This window comes from Rhinatrema bivittatum, chromosome 11, assembly GCF_901001135.1.
Source record: "Rhinatrema bivittatum chromosome 11, aRhiBiv1.1, whole genome shotgun sequence".
Lineage (NCBI taxonomy): Eukaryota > Metazoa > Chordata > Amphibia > Gymnophiona > Rhinatrematidae > Rhinatrema > Rhinatrema bivittatum.
The window spans coordinates 95,793,333-95,818,632 of record NC_042625.1 but is presented as its reverse complement, the minus strand read 5'-3'; the positions used below and the strand labels follow the sequence as shown (position 1 = coordinate 95,818,632).

The following is a 25,300-nucleotide window of genomic DNA, read 5'->3' as shown; positions in this document are numbered from 1 at the left end:
TGCAGTACTCTGGTCTCTTACTGATAGACCAGGAAGGTTCTTTCACAGACCAGAAGCCCTGAGCTGACTGCTGCCGACAAACTGCTCCTCAACCAGAGAGACTTATCGGTAGTAAGCACCATCCAATCCGGAACTCTGAGCTCTACCCCCCCCGAACCAGATTGGAACAGAGAAACCACCAGGACAGACTTTCCCGTGCAACGCCCTTGATCAGCAAAGGAAGATGAAACTCCTCCAAAACCAGGTTCCACCGTGCCAAGAAAGCCCTCTGTAAGGGCCTCATGTGAGCGAACCCTCATGACACCAATTCCAGGGTTGAAGCCATAGAGCCCAGAACTTGCAAATAATCCCAGACCTTGGCAACCCAAATAAGCGCCAAATCTGCCCCTGCAGTTTCTGAACACGCTCTTCTGAGATACACGTTGCCTTCTAGAGAGTGTCGAACTGAGTACCCAGATATTCTAGGGACTGCAACAGCAGCAGGTGACTTCACCAAATTTACTACCCAGTCGAGCGACTCGAGAATTCCTATCACTTTCTGAACCAACTGGCAAGAAAAACTCTGATTTTGCCCTAAGCCAGTCGTCCAAATAAGGAATCACCAGAACACCTTCCTAAAGTAAAAGCAGCTGCCACCATCACCTTGGTGAAGGTGTGTGGCACCATGGCCAATCTGAAAGGAAGGGCCTGAAACTAAAAATGCTGACCCAGAACCATAAACAGCAGAAAACGATGAGAGTCTGGATGAATGGGAATGTGCAAATACGCTTCCATTAGATCCAGAAACGCCAGAAACTCTCCCCTGCGAACCACCGCTATCACCGATCTTAGGGCCTCCACATGGGAAATGCAGTACCTTAAAGAAGGAAATGCAAATATTCAAGTTGAGAATCAGACGAAGTGTCTTCCTTCTTTGGAACCACGAAGTAAATGGAATATCTTCCCATGCCTTGCTCCTCGTAGGGAACAGGAATCACAGTCCCCCAGCATTCACAGGTAGTCCAGTGTCTCCCGAATTGCCAACTCATTGAGGAGCCACAAGGGTTTAGGAACAAGTCATAGACGGGTCGAGCAAATTCTAATGCATAGTCGTCTCTTACCACACTGAGAACCCACTGGTTCTGAGTAATCTTGGCCCACTCCCCGTAAAAGGTACACAATATAGTAAGTAGGAAAAACGGATTCCAAAATCTAGCAGTATATCAAATGAAGGAATCGATTGAGTTTCATATATTAAAAAAAAAACTTTGATTAGATTATTAAACAAAATAAGTATTAAGCATGTGCTATTACAATTACAAAACAAAGAGGATTCAATGCAGAACATAATCACGTGTACTCAAATGCTAATCTATTATCACTCAAATGACGATATACTAACAATATAGAATATGATGAAGACCAAATTACCTACATGCATTAAATGACAATATACACATGAAACATAGTATACACTTCATGAAAAGCAAAGGTCTAAAATAGAACAGACATTGTCTGATGCATTTGTGAGTAACACGATGTGTACATTGTTACAAACATGTCTCTGTGTTTGTTATAAAGTGTAGGTAAAAAAACTCTGTAACAGTATCAGTTAAATGTAACTTTAAGCTTTGAGCACTCAGACTAATGAACAAATTGTTCAAGAAAATTTAATATTGTGAAGGGAAAGGTTTAACAAAGTAGCTACCTTATCACATCAAAGTTATGAAGTCTCCTCTTGAGGTGAACTTCCAATTTATGATCCTGAACATCCTTCGACATTGCGGATCCTACCACCAGAATAGTCGTCTTTTTAGTAACCACTGAAACCGCAGCATCGACCTTAGGAAGGGCAAAAAGTTTCATTGTCTGCTCAGGTAATAGATAGAGCTTTGCCATGGCCCTCCCTACCTTTAAGCCTGCATCAGGAGTAGGGCTCCCCTGAACCAGCTTAATCACAGACTTGTAATATAGGAAGACCATTGGGAGACCCCACAGCCCATCAGGACCGGATTCGCACTGTCCAAATCTGAATCTTCCTGAGGAACCTTGATGTCAAGCACCCAAATTGCCTGAGGAATTAAAGGACCCAATTCTTCCTTCCTAAAAAGACTGACCACCTTTGGGTCATCCCCCTCGGGGACCGGGATTCCCTCCAGATCATCAACCTGACCCATACCTCCTGTCACCGAATCAACAGGCAAGTCAAGGCCAGGAGATTCCTCTGTTCCCACTGGGGCATCAGCTGAATCCTCAGACGCCTCCCCCACTGTGTCCTAATCCCGAAGAAGGATCCAACAATCTCTGGACAGGGAAGTGCGTTTTCTTGTGGAACGATCCGGCTTGGGCCCCATAGCACGCCTCTGACAGCTGAGGCCAGGAATCCACACCAGAACACGCTGCCTTCTGCTTGGCCAGATAAGTCTCATGCAGCAGTAACACAAACAGCAGAAAACGGCTTTGAGGCCCAAGCCACAGGAGAGGATCTAGGAATGATCAACACAAGAACATATATTACAACTAGAGAGTGCCAACAGACTTTAAAGTGGACAGGTGGACTAATCAATATCCTTCACTTATTCCAACACATCCAAAATTCCAAAACTTCTGATCTGATTATACAACAGTATCATATTTCCTAATGAGTGACCATCATACTAGGCTTCGATGTAGCATTACACTTAGGACTCTGCCTTATATATAATCAGCAGTCACTGGTAACAAATGGTTATATACCAAAACCAATTTTTTTTAGCTTTTTTTGTATGCAATATTTTAAAAGTCCATATATGGATTACTTAACTTAATAAATCAGTGGTTCCCATGCAACTATTATTCTGGATGGTCGGTCATCTCTACACCTGTCTGTGATACCATTCTCTGAAAGTTTAATTGTGCATCAAGTGAAGAAAAACTCTCTCAGATTAGTTTTAAATGTGCCACATGCTAACTTCATGGAGTGCCCCCCTAGTCTATTATCCGAAAGACTAAAACACAGATTCACATCTACCCGTTCTAGACCTCTCATGATTTTAAACACCTCTATTATATCCCCCCTCAGCCGTCTCTTCTCCAAGCTGAACAGCCCTAACCTCTTTAGTCTTTCCTCATAGGGGAGCTGTTCCATTCCACTTATTTTGGTCGCCCTTCTCTGTACCTTCTCCATCGCAATTATATCTTTTTTGAGATGCGGCAACCAGAATTGTTCATAGTATTCAAGGTGCAGTCTCACCATGGTGCGATACAGAGGCATTATGACATTTTCTGTTTTATTCACCATTACCTTTCTAATAATTCCCAACATTGTTTGCTTTTTTGACTGCTGCAGCTCACTGAACCAACAATTTCCATATGTTATCCACTATGACGCCTAGATCTCTTTTTCTTGGGAATCTCTTCACTATCCAAGCCCCCCTGGATCCTCCCCAGAGCCTGAACATGCCGTGGACAGCCGAGGAGGAACATCCCCCTCCCCCCACGGGAACGGCTGAAAGAGAATTAAAAATGGCCGCCGTTCCCGCGCTGAGCAGGAAGGGATCCTCACCTTGATGCAATACAGGAACAAGCGAGGGAGCCCTCCATTGCCTTTTAGTACTCACCCAGCCAGACAAACCCTCATCGCCTGCAGAACAGCTGAATCACAATCCTGCTCTGTTGAGCCACAAACGCACCGAGCCGCATCCCATAATCGCAGAGAAAGCTTACCTCAGAGCAGCTAAAAATACCAGCAAATCCAGGCACAAATATCAAGCATCCCAGCTGCCAAAATAAGAAGGAAGTTGTTTGCACAGCACTGCTACACTTGTGCCTTAGTTCGCTTTTTCTTTTCTAAATTTAACTTTATTCAACTCCCTCTCAAGGCTGGAACAGAGGTGCCAAAAGAATAGGCTGCCTCCGAGAAAAAATACCCTCAGCCTGCAGCCGCTTCATGAAGGGGAGGGATCTGGACCACCAGATTTACACCCCACAGGCGCAAGGACTGAGTAAGCAACTGGGTCACCAACCCCCAAGCTCGTCCACCTCAGACAGGGAAGAACCCCCTAGGAGGAAGGCTCAAAAAGAAAAATGTCCAGACTGCAGGTTTTGCACCATCTACCATCTGTTGCAGACAGAAATAGAGAAACTGCAGGTGGCACACGTGGTTAAGTAGTAGTGTCAGTAAAACTGTCTCCATCTGCTGGAAGGGAGGCAAAACCCAGGAATCTGTACTGATCTGGGTACTTACAGGGACTTGGTAATCTGGGTTGTAAAAAGCTGTAAAATTATTTTTGCATATTTATATGAATTTGTATGTTTATTGTAACTATTATGATTACTATTATTATGCAATGTGACAAGGCAATAGCTACAGCCAGAAGAATGCTGGGCTGCATAGAAAGAGGAATAACCAGTAATAAAATGGAGGCGACAATCCCCTTAATCCAGGTCCTTGGTGAGACTTCACCTGGAGTACTGTGTTCGGCTCTGGAGACCATATCTCAAGAGGGATAGAGACAGGATAGAGGCAGTCCAGAGAAGGGCGACCAAAATGGTGTGGGGTCTGTATGAGAAGACCTATGAGGAGAGACTAAAGGATATGAACATGTACACCCTGGAAGAGAGGAGGTGCAGGGGTGATATGATAAAGACCTTCAGATACCTAAAAGGTTTTAATGATGAGCAAACGTCAAACCTTTTTCATTGGAATCAGTAGAACTAGGGGTCACGAAATGCAACTCCAAGGAGGACAGGTACCTCAGAACCAACATCGGTGGTGGATGCCTGGAATGCCCTTCTGGAGGAGATGGTTAAAACCAAACACAGTGAAAGAATTCAAAAGGGCATGGGATTAATACTGTGGAACCCTAAAAGGCTAGAATATGGAAATGAAGAAAGAGCGCATGGATTAACTTGATGGTGCGGCAGTTATTACCCTTAATCAATAAGCCTTGATACTGTTGATGCAACTCCATCATTGCTCTCTGCTTCAAATGCAGGGGGAGAAGGGGAATTGGATTCATTCAGCAATCGAGGGCCCCGACTTTTATGGTCTGGAGAAACAAGTATGGGGGTAACTTGCTGATGTGGCTGTTACTACCCTTAAACAACAAGGTTGTCACTGTAATGCAACTCAAACACTGCTCTCTGAGTCAACAGCAAGGCATAACGGGGAACTGGATTCAGAAACAATCAATGAGGGCTAGTGTAGGAAACTGATAAGCATGGGGGTAACGGGGAATTGGATTCAAACAGCAACTAACGAGGGTCCTGACTTTTATGGTCTGGGAAACATAAGCATGGGGCAACCTATACCGCACAGGCTTACTGGGCAGACTGAATGGAACATTTGGTCCTTTTCTGCCGTCATTCCTATGTTTGTGATTAAAAATTAGAAATTGATATATCTATTGGAATTATTGAATATATTTGGATATGAAAGAAATTCTATGTTGGATTTATTAAATGGATATAGTTTTGGGGCGGTGGTCCTCGATTTAGCCAAATGTATTATATAGAATACTGGGTCTCTAGTCTGCCTTACCTTGGGACAGGAATTTGCCTGAGCAGAGGTGGAGCAGCTCTTCCATGTCTTTCTTCCTTGCTGGGCTATCAGGAGCATGAGATACATTAAACTGCCCAGAGCAACAGTCCAGTAGCTCAGCCATGTTGGCATCCATTGCATTCTCATCCATGCTATCCAGTATCAGACGATGCTTAGAGGGCACCTGGTACTTATTTCTGTGATGTCCTACATTCAGAAACCTTCAAAAGAGAATTTTGGAAAAGGAGATACAGAATTAGTAGCATTGACAATCAACAGTAAAGTAGTATCTGAAGATTATAGGATTAAAAACCAGAAGGACCATACAGGGCTCAAAAATTTCCAGTTACCAGGTCACTAAGTGCCTAAAAGCAGGGTCTGGCACACAAAAGAAGTGTGACCAGGGCAAGCCAGAAGAAAATGCAAAAGCTGGTGGGGCCCAGAAAAACCAGAAGAGTAATGGGAGGAGAACAAGAGAGGGGAAAAATAAAAGCTGAAAAGATGCAAAGATGCAAAGCAAAAACAAGAGACAAAAATTAAGACCCAAACTAGCAACCCCCCCCCCACACACACACACACACACACACACACTTCCCTGCCTCCTATAAATGTGTTTCCATGTGAAGAGTGAAGACAGCCAACAAGCAGCCACTCATTTACCCATCAGCATCCAGGAGCTGGCTCTGAGTGTCATCTTCCAAACAGAACTGAAATTGGGACTCTTCAGTTTCCAAAAACAGATTTTTTGGATCAGGCGAGTGGTTGTACAGATCCTGTGAATCCTCCACAGGAAGGGAAGGCTCAGAAAGCTTCCCAGAACTCTGTCAAACAAAAAGTCCATTCATTGACAATCTTGTGACGTTATGATTATGTATGTATGGTAATGCTGATTAACATTAAACATAAAAAAAAAGTCACATTCAGAGTATGATGGAACTCCGAAATGAAGAACAAATCCTCTGAAACAGTCGAGGGGGCAGAAGATTGAGTTTTAAACCCATGGGCCTGTAAGAACGTTTTAAAATGGAAACTGCCCGTAGGGCTTCCCTTTGGAAGTGTGGGGTTGGCTGGCCCCACAGGTACTTCAGTATCTGCAATGAAGTCCATGCCCTAATCCAGCAAGATGATGTTGTCTGCCTCTTCCACCCCACACCTGGCCCCACCCCCCTTTGTGGCAGTTAAAAAGCATAAAACCATAAGAGATGCCATACTGGGTCAGACCAAGGTCCATCAAGCCCAGTATCCTGTCTTCAACAGCGGCCAATCCAAGTCACAAGTACCTGGCAAGCACCCAAACATTAAATAGATTCCATGCTACTGATGCCAGCAACAAGCAGTGGCTATTCCCTATTGAGCACAAGTCCTTTTACCCCTCAGTGGTCCTAATGGGATCCTGCATGGCGCTAGAAGTACTTCCTGCTTTTTCACTATGAGGAACCATGCGAGAAACATGCAACAGAGAGCAGCAATATTCTGAAAAACAGCAGGTCTGACGCAGCCATAAAAGTACCGAGTGCTGACCTTGGATGCCGAACTGATGAAGCTGGTTTTGAAGAGGCCTGGCGGAGAGTGAAAGCCCCCTGATGTGGGGAGCACATAGCCGCCACGTCCTGCCTGCTTGTTACAGGGCTGGTAGCATGGGATCATGGAGCCTATCAGTTCAAAGCTACTGTTGTGGCTGTTTTCTTTCGTCAATGGAGGCAGCAAAAATGAATCTTCCTCCTCTGGACAGAAAAGGACATTTTTAAAAAAGGGAAAGCCAGCAAGATAGCTAAGAACAGGAAGCAGCAATACCATTCTCCAGCGTGAGTGGATTTTTTTTTCAGTAATTACAGTCAGTTTTGATGACGAGGACTGTTTAAAGGAATGACCAAGCAGCTTATACTAGTGTAAACCAGTGAAACAGCATTATGAAAGGCTCAATAGTAACTCAACTGGCAGCGGTTTTTACCTGATTTTCCATCTCTCTTGCATGCAGTCTCATCAAATTCAGTTTTTTCACTAGTAAGGGAATCTCTGCCAGAAAAGCAAATGCAAAGTTCGTAAATGAGGTGCTACTTTTTTTTTTTTTCAATCAACATCCCAACATGTAAAAGTTACAATAAGCAAGAAGGGAAAATAAACCATTAAATAATCCATATTCAGGTCACAAATTCCAACATTCTAGTACCAATCTCTTTTCCAGTGGATAAGAAAATAAATATATTTTTTTTTTTAATTCATTTAAGTTAGAAAAAACATTGCGGAAATTATTATAAAGAATAAAATCACAGAATATATAAACATGATTTAATGGAACCCAGCCAGCATGGATTTACCCAAGGGAAGTCTTGCCTCACAAATTTGCTACATTTTTTTTTTTGAAGTGGTTAATAAACCTGTGGATAAAGGTGAACCGGTAGATGTAGTGTACTTGGATTTTGAGAAGGCGTTTGACAAAGTCCCTCATGAGAGGCTTCTAGGAAAACTAAAAAGTAATGGGGAAGGAAGAGATCTTTTGTGGATAGCAAACTACATAAAAGATAGGAAACAGTAAGTAGGATTAAATGTTCTGTTTTCTCAGTAGAAAAAGGTAAATAGTGGAGTGCCTCAGGGATCTCTACTTTGACCAGTGCGTTTTAATATATTTATAAATGATTTGGAAAGAGGTGATCAAATGGAGAAATTACTTACTGATAATTTATTTTTCCTTAGTGTAGCTAGATGGACTCAGGATCAATGGATGTACAAAATCTACTCCCAACTGGGGCAGGAGGCTGCCCATGATCCAGAACATTGTCCTTGCGGGCCTGAATGTCCAGGCGATAGAACCTGGAGGTGGTGTGCAAGGAAGACAACTTCGCTGCTTGGCAGATGTCGACAGGAGACAGCAGTCTAGCTTCTGCCCATGAGACTGTCTGTCTGAGCCCTAGTGGAATGAGCTTTAACCTGAAGGGGTAATGGCTTTCCCGCCTCCACATAGGTTCCTGTAACCACCTCCTTAATCCAGCAAGCTATGGTAGCCCGCGAAACTGGTTCACCCGGCTTCCTTCCAAAGGACAAACAAGCGGTCCGTCGTTCGAAATAGTTCTGAAACTTCTGGATACCGCACCAAAAGCCTACGGACATTCAAATGGCGGAGGCGGTATTCTTCTGTGTCCTTGTGCTCAACTAGGGCTGGCAATGAAATGGACTGATTCAAATGAAACTCTGAGACTACCTTGGGCAAGAAGGATGGAACGGTACAAAGCTGTAACGCTCCTGAAGTCATCTGGAGGAATGGTTCCCAACACAATGCCTGTAGTTCAGAGATGTGATGTGCCGAGCATACAGCCACCAGGAACACTGTATTCAGGGTTAAATGCAAGGAAAGACTGCACAGTGTCCAAAAGGAAGGCCCTGCCAAAAATTCCAATACTAGATTAAGATTCCACAAGGGAACCGGCCACTGTAGGGGTGGCTGGAGGTGCTTCACCCCTTTCAGAAAATGGGCCACGTCTGGATGAGCCGACAGGCAGGTTCGTTCACCTCGCCCCTGAAACAGGAGAGAGCCGCTACCTGGAACTTCAAGGAGTTAAGGGTCAAGCCTTCCTGCAAAAATTTGAGAATTAGTGGGATTTTGACTAAGGGGAAACGAGCTACCAGGGCACAAGAAGCAGCAATCTGTAAGGTTATTGCTACACAGTGTCAAAGGCCTGTTTAAGGATGGACTCCATCCATCGTGCGCATCCTTTAAGGCTGCCCCTCCATCCACTGGGATAGTTGTTCACTTACAGACAGCACAGACAATGCATCCACTTTAGGGAAACGCAAATGCTCTCTCACTGCCGGATCCAGTGGGTATAGAGCTTTTAACACTTATCCCCCTTTAAAAATTTCTTCTGGGGCATCCCATCCCAAGTCAATCAACTCCTGGATTGCTTCCAGTACTGGAAAGTAGCAAGAGGCTTTCTGTAGGGAAATCAGAATGGGTTCTTCTTTGGTTCTGTCAGAGTCTGCCCCAGGAACTCCCAGCATTTTTAGGGTCTGGGAAACCAGGGCCAGCAATTCATCTCTATGGAAAAGCCATAACATGGTCTGATACAGTTCTAAACCAGAGGGAATTTCCCCATCTTCCAAGGAATCTGTATCCTCCTCTGTCGTCTGGATCTCTGCCAGGGATACCCTTGGTGAGGTGAGGCATGCTTCGAGGTCTGCCGTTAGTACTGGGAGAGGGAGGGCTTACCGGCTGAAGTTCCATCCAGACAGGGGCAAGTGAGGTTACTGACTGCACCTGTATGAAGGCTTGAAGGCCCTGGAAAAATTCCATTCAAGAGAAGGCAGCCAGGTCCATGCCTAGCCCACAAGGTAATGGGGTAGGTGCCGCTGAATTTCCCTCTCCCTCGGATGACCCAGTCCTGGGGTACTCAGATCCTGGGTACTTCCAGTTAAAGCTGTGGCTAACCCATCATCTGAATGGGAGGAGCTGGGATTAACAAAGTCCAAGGAAGCCAACTCTCCTTGGGCTTCCTCACAGTGCTGAGACAGGTTGGAATTTAGGTCAGGCTGTGAAGCCCTAATACGACAAGCAGCGCAGAGAGCAATGCGCTTAGGTTTCTTGGTTGCCGGCACCATTGGTGGCAGTAACTGAGTTCCAATCAGCTCATGCTTAAAAAATTATATGTGCACAAACGTCTCTGGATCGGTAAATCTCTTTAAAAAAAAAAACACAAACAAAAAAACCACACACACCTCCCTGGGCTCAGTGCTTACCGACTGAGTACAGAGACTGTCTCTGGCTGCAGGGGGAGAGAGTTTTGGCCCTCTCTGCCGCGCTTGGCTTCCTGCACCCGCTGCCTTTCAGCTGCTTAAGCAGCAAAGTCCACGCCAGGAAGCGGCTACCAGACCAAGGCTCATCTCTGAGGGATCTCAGAAATCACCTCAGGAATTCTCAACTGGGGGAGGGACCTTTAGGTATCATCGCAGGAAAGCAAGGCTCATTTTTCTCCAATTTAAAAGTAGAATTTATTCTTCCAAAAGGTACAGCGATCCCCATAGGGAAAGCATGTCGGAATCTGATGGAGACAGAGAAATACTGAAGGGCTGAGGTCACTTTGAAACCTGACTCAGTCTCCATCTGCTGGCAGGGAAGCATAAACCATTGGTCCTGAGTACATCTGGCTACATGCTAGGAAATTTGCAGTTGACATTATTCAGAGTAGTTAAATCATAAGCAGATTGTGATAAATTGCAGGAGGACCTTGTGAGACTGGAAGATTGGGTGTCTAAATGGCAGATGAAATTTAATGTGGATAAGTGCAAGGTGTTGCACATAGGGAAAAATAACCCTTGCTGTAGTTACACGATGTTAGGTTCTATCTTAGGAGTTACCACCCAGGAAAGAGATCTGGGCATCCTAATGGATAATACATTGAAATAGTCTGCTCAACGTGCTGCAGCAGTCAAAAAAGCAACCAACAATGTTAGGAATTATTAGGAAGGGAATAGCAAATAAAACGAAGGATGTCATAATGCCTCTATCGCTCTATGGTGAGACCGCACCTTGAATACTGTGTGGAATTCTGGTCACCGCATCCCAAAAAAAAAAAAAAAAAAAGATATAGTTGCACTGAAGAAAGTACAAAGAAGGGCTACCAAAATGATAAAGGACATGGAAAGGCTCCCCTATAACGAAAGGCTAAAGAGGTTAGTGCTGTTCAGCTTGGAGAGTTCTATAAAAGCATGAAAGGACTTGAACAGGTAAACGTTAAAGTTATTTACTCTTTCAGACAATACAAAGTAGTGGGGGGCTTTGAACCAGGGAGACAAGGGTTCAAATCCCACTGCTGCTCCTTGTAGCCTTGGGCAAGTTACTTTATTCTCCATTGCCTCAGGTACAAGCTTAGATTAGTTATTTCTCTCTCACCAGAGGGTTCACACAGTACCTGAATGTAATCTGCTATGAAGTGCTGAAAACAGAATATAAAAATCAAATAAAAATACAAGGACTAGAGGGCACTCCATGAAGTTAGCAAGTAGCACATTTAAAACCAATCAGAAAAAAATTCTCTCACTCAACACACAATTAAGCTCTGGAATTCATTTCCAGAGGATGTGGTTAAGGCAGTTAGTGTAGCTGGGTTTAAAAAAAAAAAAGTTTGGATAAGTTTCTGGAGAAGTCCATAAACTGCTATTAATCAATAGGGAATAGCCACTGCTTCTTGCTGGCATTAGTAGCATGGGATATTTTTAAATGTTGGGTATTTGCCAGGTTCTTGTGACTTGGGATTGGCCACTGCTGGAGACAGTATACTGGGCTTGATGGACCCTTGGTCTGACCTAGTAAGGCATATCTTATGTGCTTAAAAAGCAAAAAACCAAGACTGCTATTCACCCCATTTTGGAGGAATTCTCTTTGAAGAGTAGTAGGGTGGACTCTGATGGAAGCGGTGTGGGCACAGAGTGACAGCGATCAGATTTTCCAGCAGCCTTCCCATTAACAGATTCCCTGTCAGTTTCTTCCAGATCTTCCTCTGCATGATCCTCCTCCTCTGCCTCACCAAGGAGCAATTCCAGTGGCTAAAAGGAAAACCCATTCACATGTTCAGTCATGTACTCAAGATCCCCAATCAGTGATAATCCGAAGTATAATTCACACTTCCTATCCAAAACTTGGCTAAAAGTTGTTGTTAAAAGCAAATGATTCCACAAATTGTCTCTGTAGATACTCCATGCTCTTTCTTCCCAAGTACAGATATGGTCTGAACAGGTTTTTGAACATTTTATTAAAAATGGGCCATTTTTCCCTTCAGATTGAATAGCAGTTGCTGGAAGCCTAAAACCAGCTCTCATATTAAGACTTTAGCTAAAGACAGCTGGAAAGCCATCATCCCTTAGACCAGGGGTCCCCAGACTATGTCCCATGGACCAGACCTGTCCTTCATACTATTTTTCTTCATCCAGCCAGATTCAGTCCACCTAGGAATTTTTTTTTAACCCACAGCAGTAAAGGAAGAGTGCTTTTTACCTGCTAATTTTCATTCCTGTAGTACCACAGATCAGTCCAGACGCCTGGGTTTTGCCTCCCTTCCAGCAGATGGTTACGGAAAGTTTTGCTGACACTGCCACAATCTGGTGTGCCACCTGCAGTCCCCTCAGTATTGACCTGTACCCAAGCCAAGATAGAAACGAGCATAAATACAAGAAAACAAAATACATCCCTCTGAATGAGTAGTAGGACGTGGAACCTTATAGTGGAAACTATCCTTTCCAACTTTAACCATGTGAGAAACTGAAGAATGGCACAGGTTTTGTTCAAACTAACTGCAACAGATCGAGAAGACTCTCCAATTCTCCCCCTCTGGACTGATCTGTGATTCAGCAGGAACAAAAGTTAGCAGGTAAGAACCAAAATTTTCCTTTCCCTGTACAATTCCAGATCAGTCCAAACTCTTGGGATGTACCCAAGCTTCCCTAACCAGGGTGGGACTGTGACAGTCCCACTCGAAGTACACTTTCAAAGCCCATGTCTTCTGGAGCCTGAACATCTAAACGATAATGTCTTACGAAAGCTTGCAATGACTTCCAAGTAGCTGCCCAACAAATCTCTTGTGGTGATTCTTGCTGATATTCGGCCCAAGATGCTGCCTGAGAGAGTAGCGTGTACCTTCAAACCCTCAGGGATAGGATGGTCTTTGAAGCCTTATGTCCCTTTTTTGCGCCACTTCATAGCACAAAAAGATGATCCAATATTCGAAAGCCAATACTGAGATACCATAACAAGGCTCACTTTACATCCAAGAGATGCAAGCTGGAAGCTTTACAGACTGACTCAAGTGAAATGACAATACCACCTTTGGAAGGAACCACACACAGACTCCAGAATCCCTACATGACGGGGCCTGTAGTTCTGAAATCCATCTAGCGGAACAAATTGCCACAAAAATCAAAACAAAACAAAACCCAACAACCTTTAAAGATAAGATTTTTCAAAGTTGCCTTTCTAAGTAGCTCAAATGAAGCCACACACATCTCCTCGAGGATCAAGTTAAGACTCCAAGGGGAACACAACTCCCACACCGGAGGCCGCAAATGCTTCCCCCCCCCCCCCCCCCTGAGAAAACGCACATCTGGATGTTGCAGCAAGGGCTACTCCTTGCACCTTGCCTCTAAGACAGCCCAACGCGGCCACCTAGACTGAGGGAATTAAAGGCCAAACCCTTCACCAACCTTCATAAGAAGGTCAAAATGTGCACCACAGACACTCAAGTAGATTCAACCCCCCTGCTCTGTGCACCAAATCTCAAACTTTCCACACCCTCACATAAGCTAAGGATGTTGAAGTTTTCCTAGCTTGCAGCAGAGTGGCAATAACATCCTCGGGATATCTTTCCACCTTATACGCTTCCTCTCAAAGCCAAACTGCAAGATAGAAGTGCCTGATCTGAAAATATGGGACCTTGGTGCAGAAGGTTTGGAAGATAGACGAGATGCAACGGCCTGTCCACCACTAGATTGATCAAATCCGTAAACCATGGCCACCAAGACCACTCCGGCACCACTAGAATCACCTTTCCCGGATGAATATCTATTTGCCACAATACTTTGCCCACCAGCAGCCACAGCAGAAATACATACAGAACACCATCTTGCAGGCATGGAAACACTAAGGCATCGACCCCTTCTGCTCCATGTTCTCTTCTGAGGCTAAAGAAGCGCGGAGCCTTGGCATTCATTTGAGTTGCCATCAAGTCCATGTGGGGGATGCCCCATTTGCAATGGATAAGTCGCATTGCTTCCTCAGACAATTCCCATTCCCGGGATCCAGCTGTCGACTGAGAAAATCTGCTTGCACATTTTCAATTTTGGCTTCGTGAGAAGCCGCCAATAATTCCAGATGTGGCTCTGCCTAGCATATTAACTCCTGGGCCTCATCCTGACTCTTGGTACCACCCTGTCGGTTGATGTAAGCCATCGTTGTCCAATAAAATCCTTACTGGCCGCCCGCATAAAGAAGTAGAAAGGCATGCACCACAAACTGAACCGCTCGTCTCCAAGCAACTGATAGACCACGATGCCTCCTCAGCTAAGCCAGGGGAAAAACACTCGCTGAGAGGGTACTGTTTTACAGTGGACAGCTAGATAATGGGGGAGGGACTGGACCACCAGTATCACCCCAGATGGTCACCGGGAAAAAGGGGCCTAGGCAAGCCCCCCCCCAGGCTCCCAGCAGAGCGGAGAGACCGAACTGGCTCTGAGGAAAAAAAGGGAGAAAAAAAACTTTCAAAGTCCTCTTTTGCTTGATCCAGACCAAAAGTAAAGAAAATCCCCTCAGGAAAACTAAGAGAAGAAGAAGGGGAACCGTAGGTTCAGCTGCCTGCACCTGCTGGAGACAGACGAATACTGAAGGGGTGTAGGGATAGGCTCTGTCCTGATATAGGATACCCTCACAGTTTTGGTCTGTCCCCACCTGCTGGACAGGAGGCTCAACCCACGGTCTGGACTGATTCGGGTACGTACAGGGAAAAAGGTTTTTGTTTTTTAAACTTTTATAGTTTAAGTGTAAAGATACTTCCCTTGAAGGTGGGCAGCAGACTCTGGACATTCTCCTGGGGTGAGGGAACTAGCCCCACCAGTTGTCTACCCCTGGCAGCAAAAGGACCGAGCCAAATAAAAGTCCCCAACCCTCTGCTCGTCCACCTCAGGACCAGAAGGGATGGTCCCCACCAGGACCTGCCAACCTTCTGGGAGGAAATTCTCTTTCTTACCTCTTACTTTTTTTTTAAACTAACTTCCATACTGCTGGTTTTGCACCTCTACCATCTGCTGGAGTCAGATAAATACTGAGGGACAACATGTAGCACACTGGATTATGTGGCAGCGTCAGCAAAACTCTCTCCCCATCTGCTGGAAGGGAGGCAAAACCCAGGAGTCTGGACTGATCTGGGTACACAGAGGGAACAAAAATGCTGGCTGAGAGGCAGTTGAAGAGGCCCAGGACTCGCTTCATTGAAGGAAACTAGGCCCTGCTAGCCTAAGGGTAGTGGATGAGAAAAGTGGGGCTGGTGAGAAGGAATGGGAAAGGAGAGAGAGAACCACTCACATCAGGTTGGCAACTTCCAAGAAATCTAGACATATTACTGGCATGCTGCCAACACCCCTGGCAACCCAGTTCCCTCCCTTTGCTAGTATTTAAAATCATCCAGAGGGCCAGTTATACCACCCCATATCTCCTGCTCAGGAAACTACAAAGGGACTCTCCCCTTCAGCCCTCTTCATTAAAATTTCATGTGGCCCTTCACTTGAAAAACAAGGTTGGGGACCTCTGCCCTAGGCCCAGTTAAGAAGTTTTCCTCTGTGCATGTGGGAAAAGCAATTGTTAGTTCATCTAAATAATGCCCTCTGTTCAGCCATGTAGAAGTTGTCTATAGAAAATTAAGTTATTTAATACTGCAGCACATATCTCGATGCAAAACAAAAACCACATTTACTTTCTTGTTAAACACGACGCAACTTTTTCAACCTTATTTAGAATTAAATCAGCGAATGGAAAATTTCATCTGAAACAAATGCTGAAAAGGAAGCTTTTGTTTACATTGCAAGTGGTAAAGAGGCTATTAATGCATCATTTCCTGCACAAAGAACACTAGAGGCCTTTCTCCAGTCCTCAGATCTTAGGAGAATTCCCAGTTATCCACAGGCAATTACTCCATGCCTTACTGCACAAGCTTTCCATTGCTAATACCAAGCCAAACAACTACCTCTTGGTTGCTTTCCCCTTCTTCCTCTGATTCATCAGTCATTTCCTCCTCCTCCTCCTCCTCCTCAAAGCCATCCTCATTATCCATCTGAAGCAGCACCTGCTTCTTCTGGCGCTCCTCGATCCGCCGTAGTTTCATCGCCTCTTGCAGTTTTGCCTTCAACATTTGCAGCTTTTCACCTGAAGAGAGATCAAAAAGTCTACTAACATGTAGCAACACATCAGACTCTGAGCTATACAAAGATATTTTTACTTTGAATGGTTTTCTAATCAAGTGCAACAACCTATTCTTTGAAGGCCAGATAGCCTCTACTTCACTGCATATTTAACATTTCAAATAAAGGAAAATTGGTTCTTACCTGCTAATTTTCATTCCTGTAGTACCACAGATCAGTCCAGACTCCTGGAGAGACCATGAACAAGTCCTTTAGCGGGCGAGTAAATTCTAAAGTGTAACTTTGTCTTATCACACTTAGGACCCATTGATCTGTCTTGATCCTGGTCCACTCCTCATAGGGGAAAAAAAAAAAAAAAAAAGTCAACCAATCCCCCTATGACCGGCACTGATGAGTGCACTGGCCTCGATTTGGCTCCTGATGTCCCCTAGCTGGAACTCGGTTCGGCTTTTGACCTCGAAAAGACTGGTTCCAGAACTGCTGCCTTCCATGCCTCGTCTGAGCTCCTCCCAGAACCCTATTCTACTAAAACTACCTATTCACCCTAAAGTGAGGCCACATAGAAAAAGGACCCTTTTCCGCTCTTTGGCTTATGCTCCAACAATCTATGCCCTTTATTCTCTCCCAGATGCTTTACAAGCTCCTCCAAGTCCTCTCTGAAAAGCAGTTTGCCTTTAAAAGGTAACGTTCCTAACAGACTTAGACCAAACATCCAGTGACCAGTTTCTAACCCAAAGGAGCCGCCTGGCCAAGACCACTGACATCATAGTCCCAGACGACGTTCTGATGAGGTCATATAATGTAACTGCTCCTTAGGCCACCACGGCTTCCAGCTGCTTGGCCTGCTTTGCCTTGGATATTGAAATCGCTTTATCAGCCTGCAACTGCTGTACCCAGCACAGACCAGCACAAAGCATAAAATGCCCAGGGAAGACAACTCAAAGATCAGTATATCATTAAGATATACTGCATATCCTTAAACGCTGCAGAAACAGCCACTGGAATGGTCGTTTTCTTCATAACCACAGACACTCAGGCATCCACCTTCGGCAGCCTCAAAAATTCAAGCGTATCCTCTGGTAATGGATATAATTTATCCATTGCCCTACCAACCTTCAAACCGGTCTCTGGAGTATCCCACTCCCTAACCAATAACTCCTTCACCGATTTATGGAAGGGGAAGGCTTTCGCTGAATCTCTTAAGCCATCCATGACTGGGTCCTGATCAGAATCTTCTCGTGAAACTTTAATTCCCAGCTCCTTAAGGACACAGGAAAATAGGAGCCACAGATTTTCCCTGTGGAAAAGACTGCCTTCAGCAGTTGGGGCTTGACCCTGCCCCTCATCTGGATTCTGTCCCTCTGGAGAACCTGCATCAGGAGGTTCCTCTACTGGAGGCTCTTCGTCCTCCGAAACCCCTGAGGCCTCGTCCACAGCAGGTGAATGTGCTGCCCAATAAAAGGACTCACTGAATCCTGGTGACACCACTGGTCTGCGAAATTTTGTACCTCTTCTTAAGTCACGGACCCCGCAAATCTTGTCTAGTAAAAACGATGCCCCGCAGCATTCATGGCGAGATACGCCTTTTGCAACAGAAGAATAAATGCTGAAGAAATAAACTGCAGGATCATTAGGATCCTCCCCCCCCGGAGGTTCTCGTCTTCACTCAGACTCCCAGGCTCCCCAGACCTCCATGAGACTCAGATCAGCAGGGAACAGTGGTGTCGGGAATTCCCCCTCCCCACCACCCTCCGCAGCTTCAGAGGCAGCTGCGAGTGAAGCCAAAATGGCCACCATTCTCGCGCTGACTGGGAAGGGGCCCACTGCTGCACTCCCATCACCTGCAAGCCCTGTGGGCTCTCGTTGCCTCCCTGACCCTTTCTCAGCCGTTCCCAAGCCACCCTCTCCCCCAGAGGCGCAGCAGGAACAAAACGCCAGCTTGGGACAGGCATGCACGCACAGAGCAGACTGCTACATGGCTTAGCTCCTGCCGGCTTGATCGCACGCCCCAACAGCCACTCAGAGGACGCCAAAGGAAACACAGCTGCCTGCGATCTATCCCCTCGGCTCGACTGATGCCACAAAATCTTAAGGACACTTCTCTTGAAGATGGGCAGCAGGCTCCGCAAATCCTCTTAGGGGAGAGGGAACTGGCCCCACCAGTTTTCTACCCTGGCGGCAAAAGGACTGAGCCAAATAAGGGCTCCCAACACCCCCCCCCCCCGCTCATCCACCTCAGCACCAGAAAGTATGGTCCCCACCAGGACTGCCAACTTTCTGGGAGAAAATTTAAAAAAAAAAAAAAAAAAAGGAAAAATTAACAAAAAAACCCCCCCTAATTTTCCAGACTTCAGGTTTTACACCATCATCTGCTGGAGACCGAATACTGAGGGACTGCAGGTGGCACACTAGGTTATGTGGCACTGTCAGCAAAAACTCTCTCTATCTGCTGGAAGGGAGGCAAAACCCAGGAATCTGGACTGATCTGGGTCCATACAAGGAAAAAGCAATTTCTTCAAGTCTTCACAGGTTCCACAAACTAGTTCTCCTTTACACGTCACTTCCAGGCCTCCACAGCATCCTCAGCCCCGAGCTGAGAATCTAACCCAGGTCCCTCCACATAGCAGTGTATAGAACTATTACTGAACAAAAACATCGGGCTCCATGACTAACCTGTAGTAAGGACATTCACAGTCATGCCCAAAATGTATTTAACCCAATCACACCTAAGGAGGTGGCCCTGTAGTGTCAATTTCTAAACTTTTACAAGGGTTACATCTGACATACCAGGCTTTATGTTAATATTTTCTTCTGTCCTTTCTGAAGCTAGTGTCACAGAAACCACCTCTGCTTTCAGCTCCTCTTTTCCTTCTGCATTGGTTTCTTTACGAACAATGCTCAGGCTAGTCTTCCGTTCACTTCGGGGTTTGGTTTTGGGAAGTGAGTGCTTCAAGAAACGCTCCTTCAGTTCTTCCAGGTCTAGATCATAAAATAAAACTCATGGTCAGTTTTTGGAACCATGTACAGCAGATCTCCCAAATTCTTCTCACCACAAGATCAGACAAATCATATTACATAGTTCAAGGGTAAGCAACTCTGGTCCTGGACATCCACAATGACTATGCATGAGATACATTTGCATACAATGGAGGCAGTGTTTGAAAAATCTACTCCATACATATTCATTCTGATACCCTGAAAGCCAGAGTTACCTACCCCTGGCATAATACTACTACCTGCTCCAGGTCACATTTCAGAGAAGGATAGCCTCTCTGTGGTATTATGACAGAGCTATGAAGGGACTAGGCGGCGTTTCTCTGGGTAAATATAAGGTGGTGCTCAGAGCGGACTTTCTTCTCTCTTTGGGATTTGAGGCTAGAAGTTGGAGTGAAGGCAGTGTAGGGTGTCTCCTCCTTCCTTGAAGCCATCGGCCATTGTCCAGCAAGGCGCTAGGGCTCCAAGAGTACCATACTAGATTCCTGGATCACCAAGTTGGTGGGACCCACCCATTCCATGTTCAGGGAACATGGCGTGTGGTGCTGTGTGTAATACTTCATAGAGAAGAGGAACTTTCCCCTGTTTCTATGCTGAAAAACAGAATGAAGGGACACAAACACAATACCTTTTGTTAAGACAGATTAAAGAAATTAGATGCTTGGAGGAAAGGTGTTTTGTTGCTGCTAACGCAATAGCGTAAAACCTGTACATTTTTAATATTTGTCTCTCCAACTGCTGGACGTTCTAGATTTTAGAAAGAAAAGTTTTGTTTGCAAATATAATTTAAGAGTGAGACCCTCCTTAATTTCAAGATGTTGGTTCAATAAAAAGGACAATTTGTTCTTACCTGCTAATTTTCATTCCTATAGTACCACAGATCAGTCCAGACAAGTGGGTTTATGCATCCCTACCAGCAGATGGAGGCAGAGAACAAAACCTCTAGGCACTGCTACATAACAAGAGTGTGCCACCTGCAGTCCCTCAGTATTGACCTGTACCCAAGCCAAGATGTTCAAATTAACAAACCCTAAGCAATCAAAGGGTGAGCAGAGAATACAGTTGGAGCCCCCCCCCCCCCCCCCATAACCTGGACCCTTTGCATAAAAAACCTAGGAAAATATTAAGCTTATGTACACTTTCAGTAACTCTGCATATATGTCTACATACTGTCAACATCCAGAAGCAAGGAAATCTTTTGAAAGAAGGGGATGGTCTCTGGACTGATCTGGGGTACTACAGGAACGAAAATTATCAGGTAAGAACAAAATAATTTCCTTTCCTGTTCATACCCCAGATCAGTCCAGACAAGTGGGATGTACAAACGCTCCCCTGAACTGGGCAGGAACCCAAAGACCCACACCCAACACACTTTCCCCTAAAGTCGCCTCGTCAGGCACCTGCACATCCAAGCGGTAATGTTTAGTGAAAGTGTGAAGAGAAGACCATGTCGCAGCCAGACAAATCTCTTGCAGAGATAACAATTGACACTCCACCCAGGAAGTTGCCCGCGCCTTAGTAGAATGCGCTCGCAACCCTTCTGGGGCTAAACGACCCTTGCATATGTAAGCTAAGCTTATAGACTCTCAGCCATCTCGTGACTGTACCCTTGGAAGCTTTGTCGTCCTTTGCTCCACTAAAAAGGACAAACAGATGAGCCGACCTCCGAAAGGCATTTGTCACCTTGAGAAACTGCAAGAACACTCGTCGTACATCCAAGAGATGCAACTCCTTTGCCATCAGATCAGTCGGAGACAAATTCAGAAAGGCAGGAAGCTCAACCGTCTGATTAAGATGGAAGGACAAACCCAAAAAGGAAGGGACTGTATGCAATGACACTCCATCCTCCAAAATCCTCAAAAAGGGATCTCTACGTGACAGCTCCTGCAGCTCCAATATCCTCTTGGCTGAGCAGATAGCCACCAAGAAAACAGACTTCAAGAGTAGATCCTTTGAGGATGCCCTTCTAACCGGCTCAAATGGAGAACCACACAGAACTCTAAGCACCAGGTTAAGGTTGCAGGCTGCACACGCCTTCCGGACCAGAAGCGCAGATATTTCACCTCTTTCAGGAAATGCACCACATCTGGATGAGCCACCAACGATCTTCCATGCACCTTACCTAGAAGAAACCCTAAGGCTGCCTCCTGAAACCAGAGGAAATTATAGGCCAAGCTCTTAGAAAGACTGCTTTGCAAGAAGGATAAAACTTGCAGAACCTTCACCCTTATCAGTTGCAACCTATTCTGCAAGCTCCTTGCTTCAAATACCCTCCAAACACGTACATAAGCCAGAGACATGGAGGATCTTCACACCTGCAGCAAGGTAGTAATCACAGATTCCAAGTACCCTTGCATATGGAGTCGCCTCCTCTGAAAAGCCAAGCTGGCTGAAAATATGGGTCCCTGCCGCAATAAACCTAGTAGATGCGCTAGACACACCGGCCAGTCTACCGCTAGATAAACCAGAGCCACAAACCAGAGCCGGCATAGCCACTTGGATGCCACCAGACTCACTCTGCCCGGATGAAGCTCGATGCAATGCAACACTCTCCCTATGAGACACCACGTGGGGGGGGGGGGAGGGAGACAGACGACACGTACAGCAACAACTCTGTCTGCCATGACTGAACGAGGATGTCTAAGCCCTCAGAGCAGACTTATCTCCTGCGATTGAAAAACCAGGCCACCTTTGCATTCGCTAGAACAGCTTTGAGGTCCAAGTCCAGCTTGCCCCATCTGCCCTGAATCAGGGCAAAGTCCTTCGCCAACTCCCATTCCCCAGGATCTAACTGTTGCCTGCTGAGATAGTCCACTTGCACATAATCTACCCCAGCCATGTGCGATGCCGCTATTCTTGTAAGTTGGATTTCCGCCCACACAAACAAGTCTTGTGCCTCCTGCGCCACCAGATGACCATGAAGTTAGCAATTAACACATTTAAGACTAATCAGACAAAATTCTTTTTCACTCAACGCACAATAAAGCTCTGGAATTTGTTGCCAGAGAATGTGGTTAGTGCAGTTAGTGTAGCTGGGTTCAAAAAAGGTTTGGATAAGTTCTTGGAGAAGAAGTCCATTAACTGCTATTAATCAAGTTTACTTAGGGAATAGCCTCTGCTATTAATTGCATCAGTAGCATGGGATCTTTAGTGTTTGGGTACTTGCCAGGTTCTTGTGGCCTGGATTGGCCACTGTTGGAAACAGGATGCTGGGCTTGATGGACCCTTTGTCTGACCCAGCATGGCAATTTATGTTCTTATGTTTCATTCTGCCTTGTTGACTGATGTACAACACAGTCACATTGTCTGAGGACACTCGCACTGACCTCTTCTGAATCAGCGGCAGAAATGCAAGCAAGGCCTTGCAAACCGCTCTGGTCTCCAAACGATTGAGGAACCAGGACGCCTCTTCTGGTGACCAAAGCCCCATGGCTGATCTGCCTTGACAAATTGCCCCCTCCACCCCTCTTTTGAGGCTGGCATCTGTGGTCACCATCATCCAGTTGGGTACCTCCAGGTCCATGCCTCTCTCCAAATTGTTCCTAGACAGCCACCACGAAATACTGGATCTGGCATCCCCCTGTAGTGGCAAAGGAAGCTGAAATTCCTCTGAAAGCAGATTCCACTGGGATAACAGAGCCCTGTGCAGGGGTTGCATGTGAGCAAAGGCCCAAGGAACTAACTCCAGCATAGAAGCCATAGAACCCAGGACCTGCAAATAGTTGGTAACTGACAACTGCAGAAGACAAAGTACCTGACCCTGCAACTTGGTCACTCTCAGGTGGTCAGAAACACCTTCCCTAACCAGGTATAAAACCAAGCCCCCAGATATACCAACGACTGGCATGGTTCCAGATGGCTCTTCACTAGATTTGTCACCCAGCCCAATGATTCCAGAAGCTGCATGACTCTGAATTGGATGAAACTCCGCCTCAGACTTTGCCCTGATGAGCCAATCGCCCAGATACGGATGCACCAGAATCCCTTCTCTCCTGAGTGTAGCTACCACCACCACCATTACCTTGGTGAATGTACGCGATGCTGTCACCAACCCGAAGGGAAGAGCTTGAAACCAAAAATGCTCTCCGAGAACCATGAATCTCAGGAATCTCTGGTGATCACCCCTTATGGGAATATGGAGATAGGCCTCTGTCAAATCCAAAGTGGCCAGAAACTCCTCTTTGTGTACTGCCGCTATCACTGCCCGCAACATTTCCATCCGAAAATGAGGCACCGTGAGGGCAACATTAATCTTTTGTAGATCGAGAATCAAGCGAAATGTCCCATCTTTCTTGGGAACCACAAAATACACCGAGTACCTCCCCTGTCCCCTCTCCTGATGGGGTACTAGAACAATAGCATGTAGGCGAGGAAGACGTTGCACCGTATCCCGCACCGCCTTCCACTTGGAATAGGAGACGCAGTGGGAGACCACAAAGGCGTCTGAGTGGCTGAGAAAATTCTCAAGTGTTGCCGTCTCTTACCAACTCCAGCACCCACTGGTTCGGCATGACCCTGGTCCACTCCTCGCAAAAGAGGGACAGCCTCCCTCTGACTGCCTCCAGAGAGGAATGGACCAGCTCGCCTTCATTAACTAATTTTGTTTCCCCCCCCCCCCCCCCCCAAGAACCACTGTTCCGAGGAGGTCTACGCTGCACCCGAAAGGACTGTTGCCTGCCTGCCCGATCCATGCTATTGTGCCGTAGGCACCTGCTCAGGCGAAATCAAGCACACAGGGGGAAGGACTTCTTGGTGGGTTTCTTGTCTCGGGCAACTTATTGCCCTTTGACGCCCCCAATGGCTTCATGAGTTGCTCCAGATCCTCTACAAACAGCAACTTGCCCTTGAAGGGGAGGTCAGACAGCTGGGCTTTAGACCACACATCCCTGACCAATTTCACAACCACAACTGCCTCTGCGCAGCCACCGTAGAGACCTTATTCCTGGCAGAAGTCCAAAGAATGTCAGAGGGCATCCACCACATAGGCCATACCTACCTCCAAATGGGCAGCCTGAGCAGCCTCTGCCATCGTCCCAGACACCCTCTCATTCTTCTCCTGGATCCAACACAAGCAGGCTCTCTGCATCAAACTCCTGCAGACTGCTGCCCAAAGGCTCAAGGCCGAAACCTCAAACAGCCTCTTCAACAGAATTTCCAGCTTCCGATCCTGGATATCTTTTAGAGTGGCCGAACCTGCCACCGGGATTGATTGTCTTCTTGGTCAGAGCGGAAACCACCACATCCACCTTAGGGATCTTCCAAGACTCCAGGGTTTGCTCTGGCAAGGGATATAGCTTGGCCATAGCTCTGGCCACCTTCAGGCCTGCCTCGGGAGACTCCCACTCCCAATCCACTTTTTTAACTTCTTGGGTAAAGGGAAAGCCTTAGGAGATCCGCGCATATAAACAGAAATGATGGCAGAAAAGGACCAAATGGTCTATCCAGTCTGCCCAGCAAGCTTATGGTACTACCTGCCGCACCACAAAAGTATCTACTGTGCCATAGAAGTCACCCCTATACTTATCAGTTTCACGGACTGTCAAAGTCAGGGCCCTTGTTGGTTGCTGTGTGTCTCCAATCCCCCATTACACCTTGCTGTTGAAGCAAAGAGCAATGTTGGAGTTGCATCAACAGTATCAGGGGCTCATTGGTTAAGGGTAGTAACAGCCACATCAGCATTTTATCCCCATTCATATTTGTTTTACCAAGCTGTAAATTCAATGTCCTTGTTTGTTACTGTCTGAATCTAACTCCCTTTTTCCCCCTGCCACTGAAGCAGAAAGCAATGATGTAGTTGCATCAAAGTATGAAGGCTTAATGGTAAGGGCATTAACTGTCACACCAGCAAGTTACCCCCATGCACTCTTTTCTTCATTCTCAACGTCTACCCTTTAGGGCTCCACAGTGTTTATC

General features: G+C 46.0%; 1 protein-coding gene across 1 annotated transcript in view; it reads right to left on the bottom strand.

The window, feature by feature from the left end:
• CLSPN (claspin) overlaps positions 1-25,300 on the bottom strand; it is an 85,085-nt gene that overhangs the window by 29,984 nt on the left and 29,801 nt on the right. The window contains 7 exon segments of the mRNA XM_029571501.1: positions 5,501-5,721; positions 6,161-6,321; positions 7,022-7,224; positions 7,452-7,516; positions 11,853-12,037; positions 16,219-16,397; positions 19,181-19,372. Of these exon segments, the coding sequence (XP_029427361.1) occupies positions 5,501-5,721; positions 6,161-6,321; positions 7,022-7,224; positions 7,452-7,516; positions 11,853-12,037; positions 16,219-16,397; positions 19,181-19,372 (1,206 nt within the window).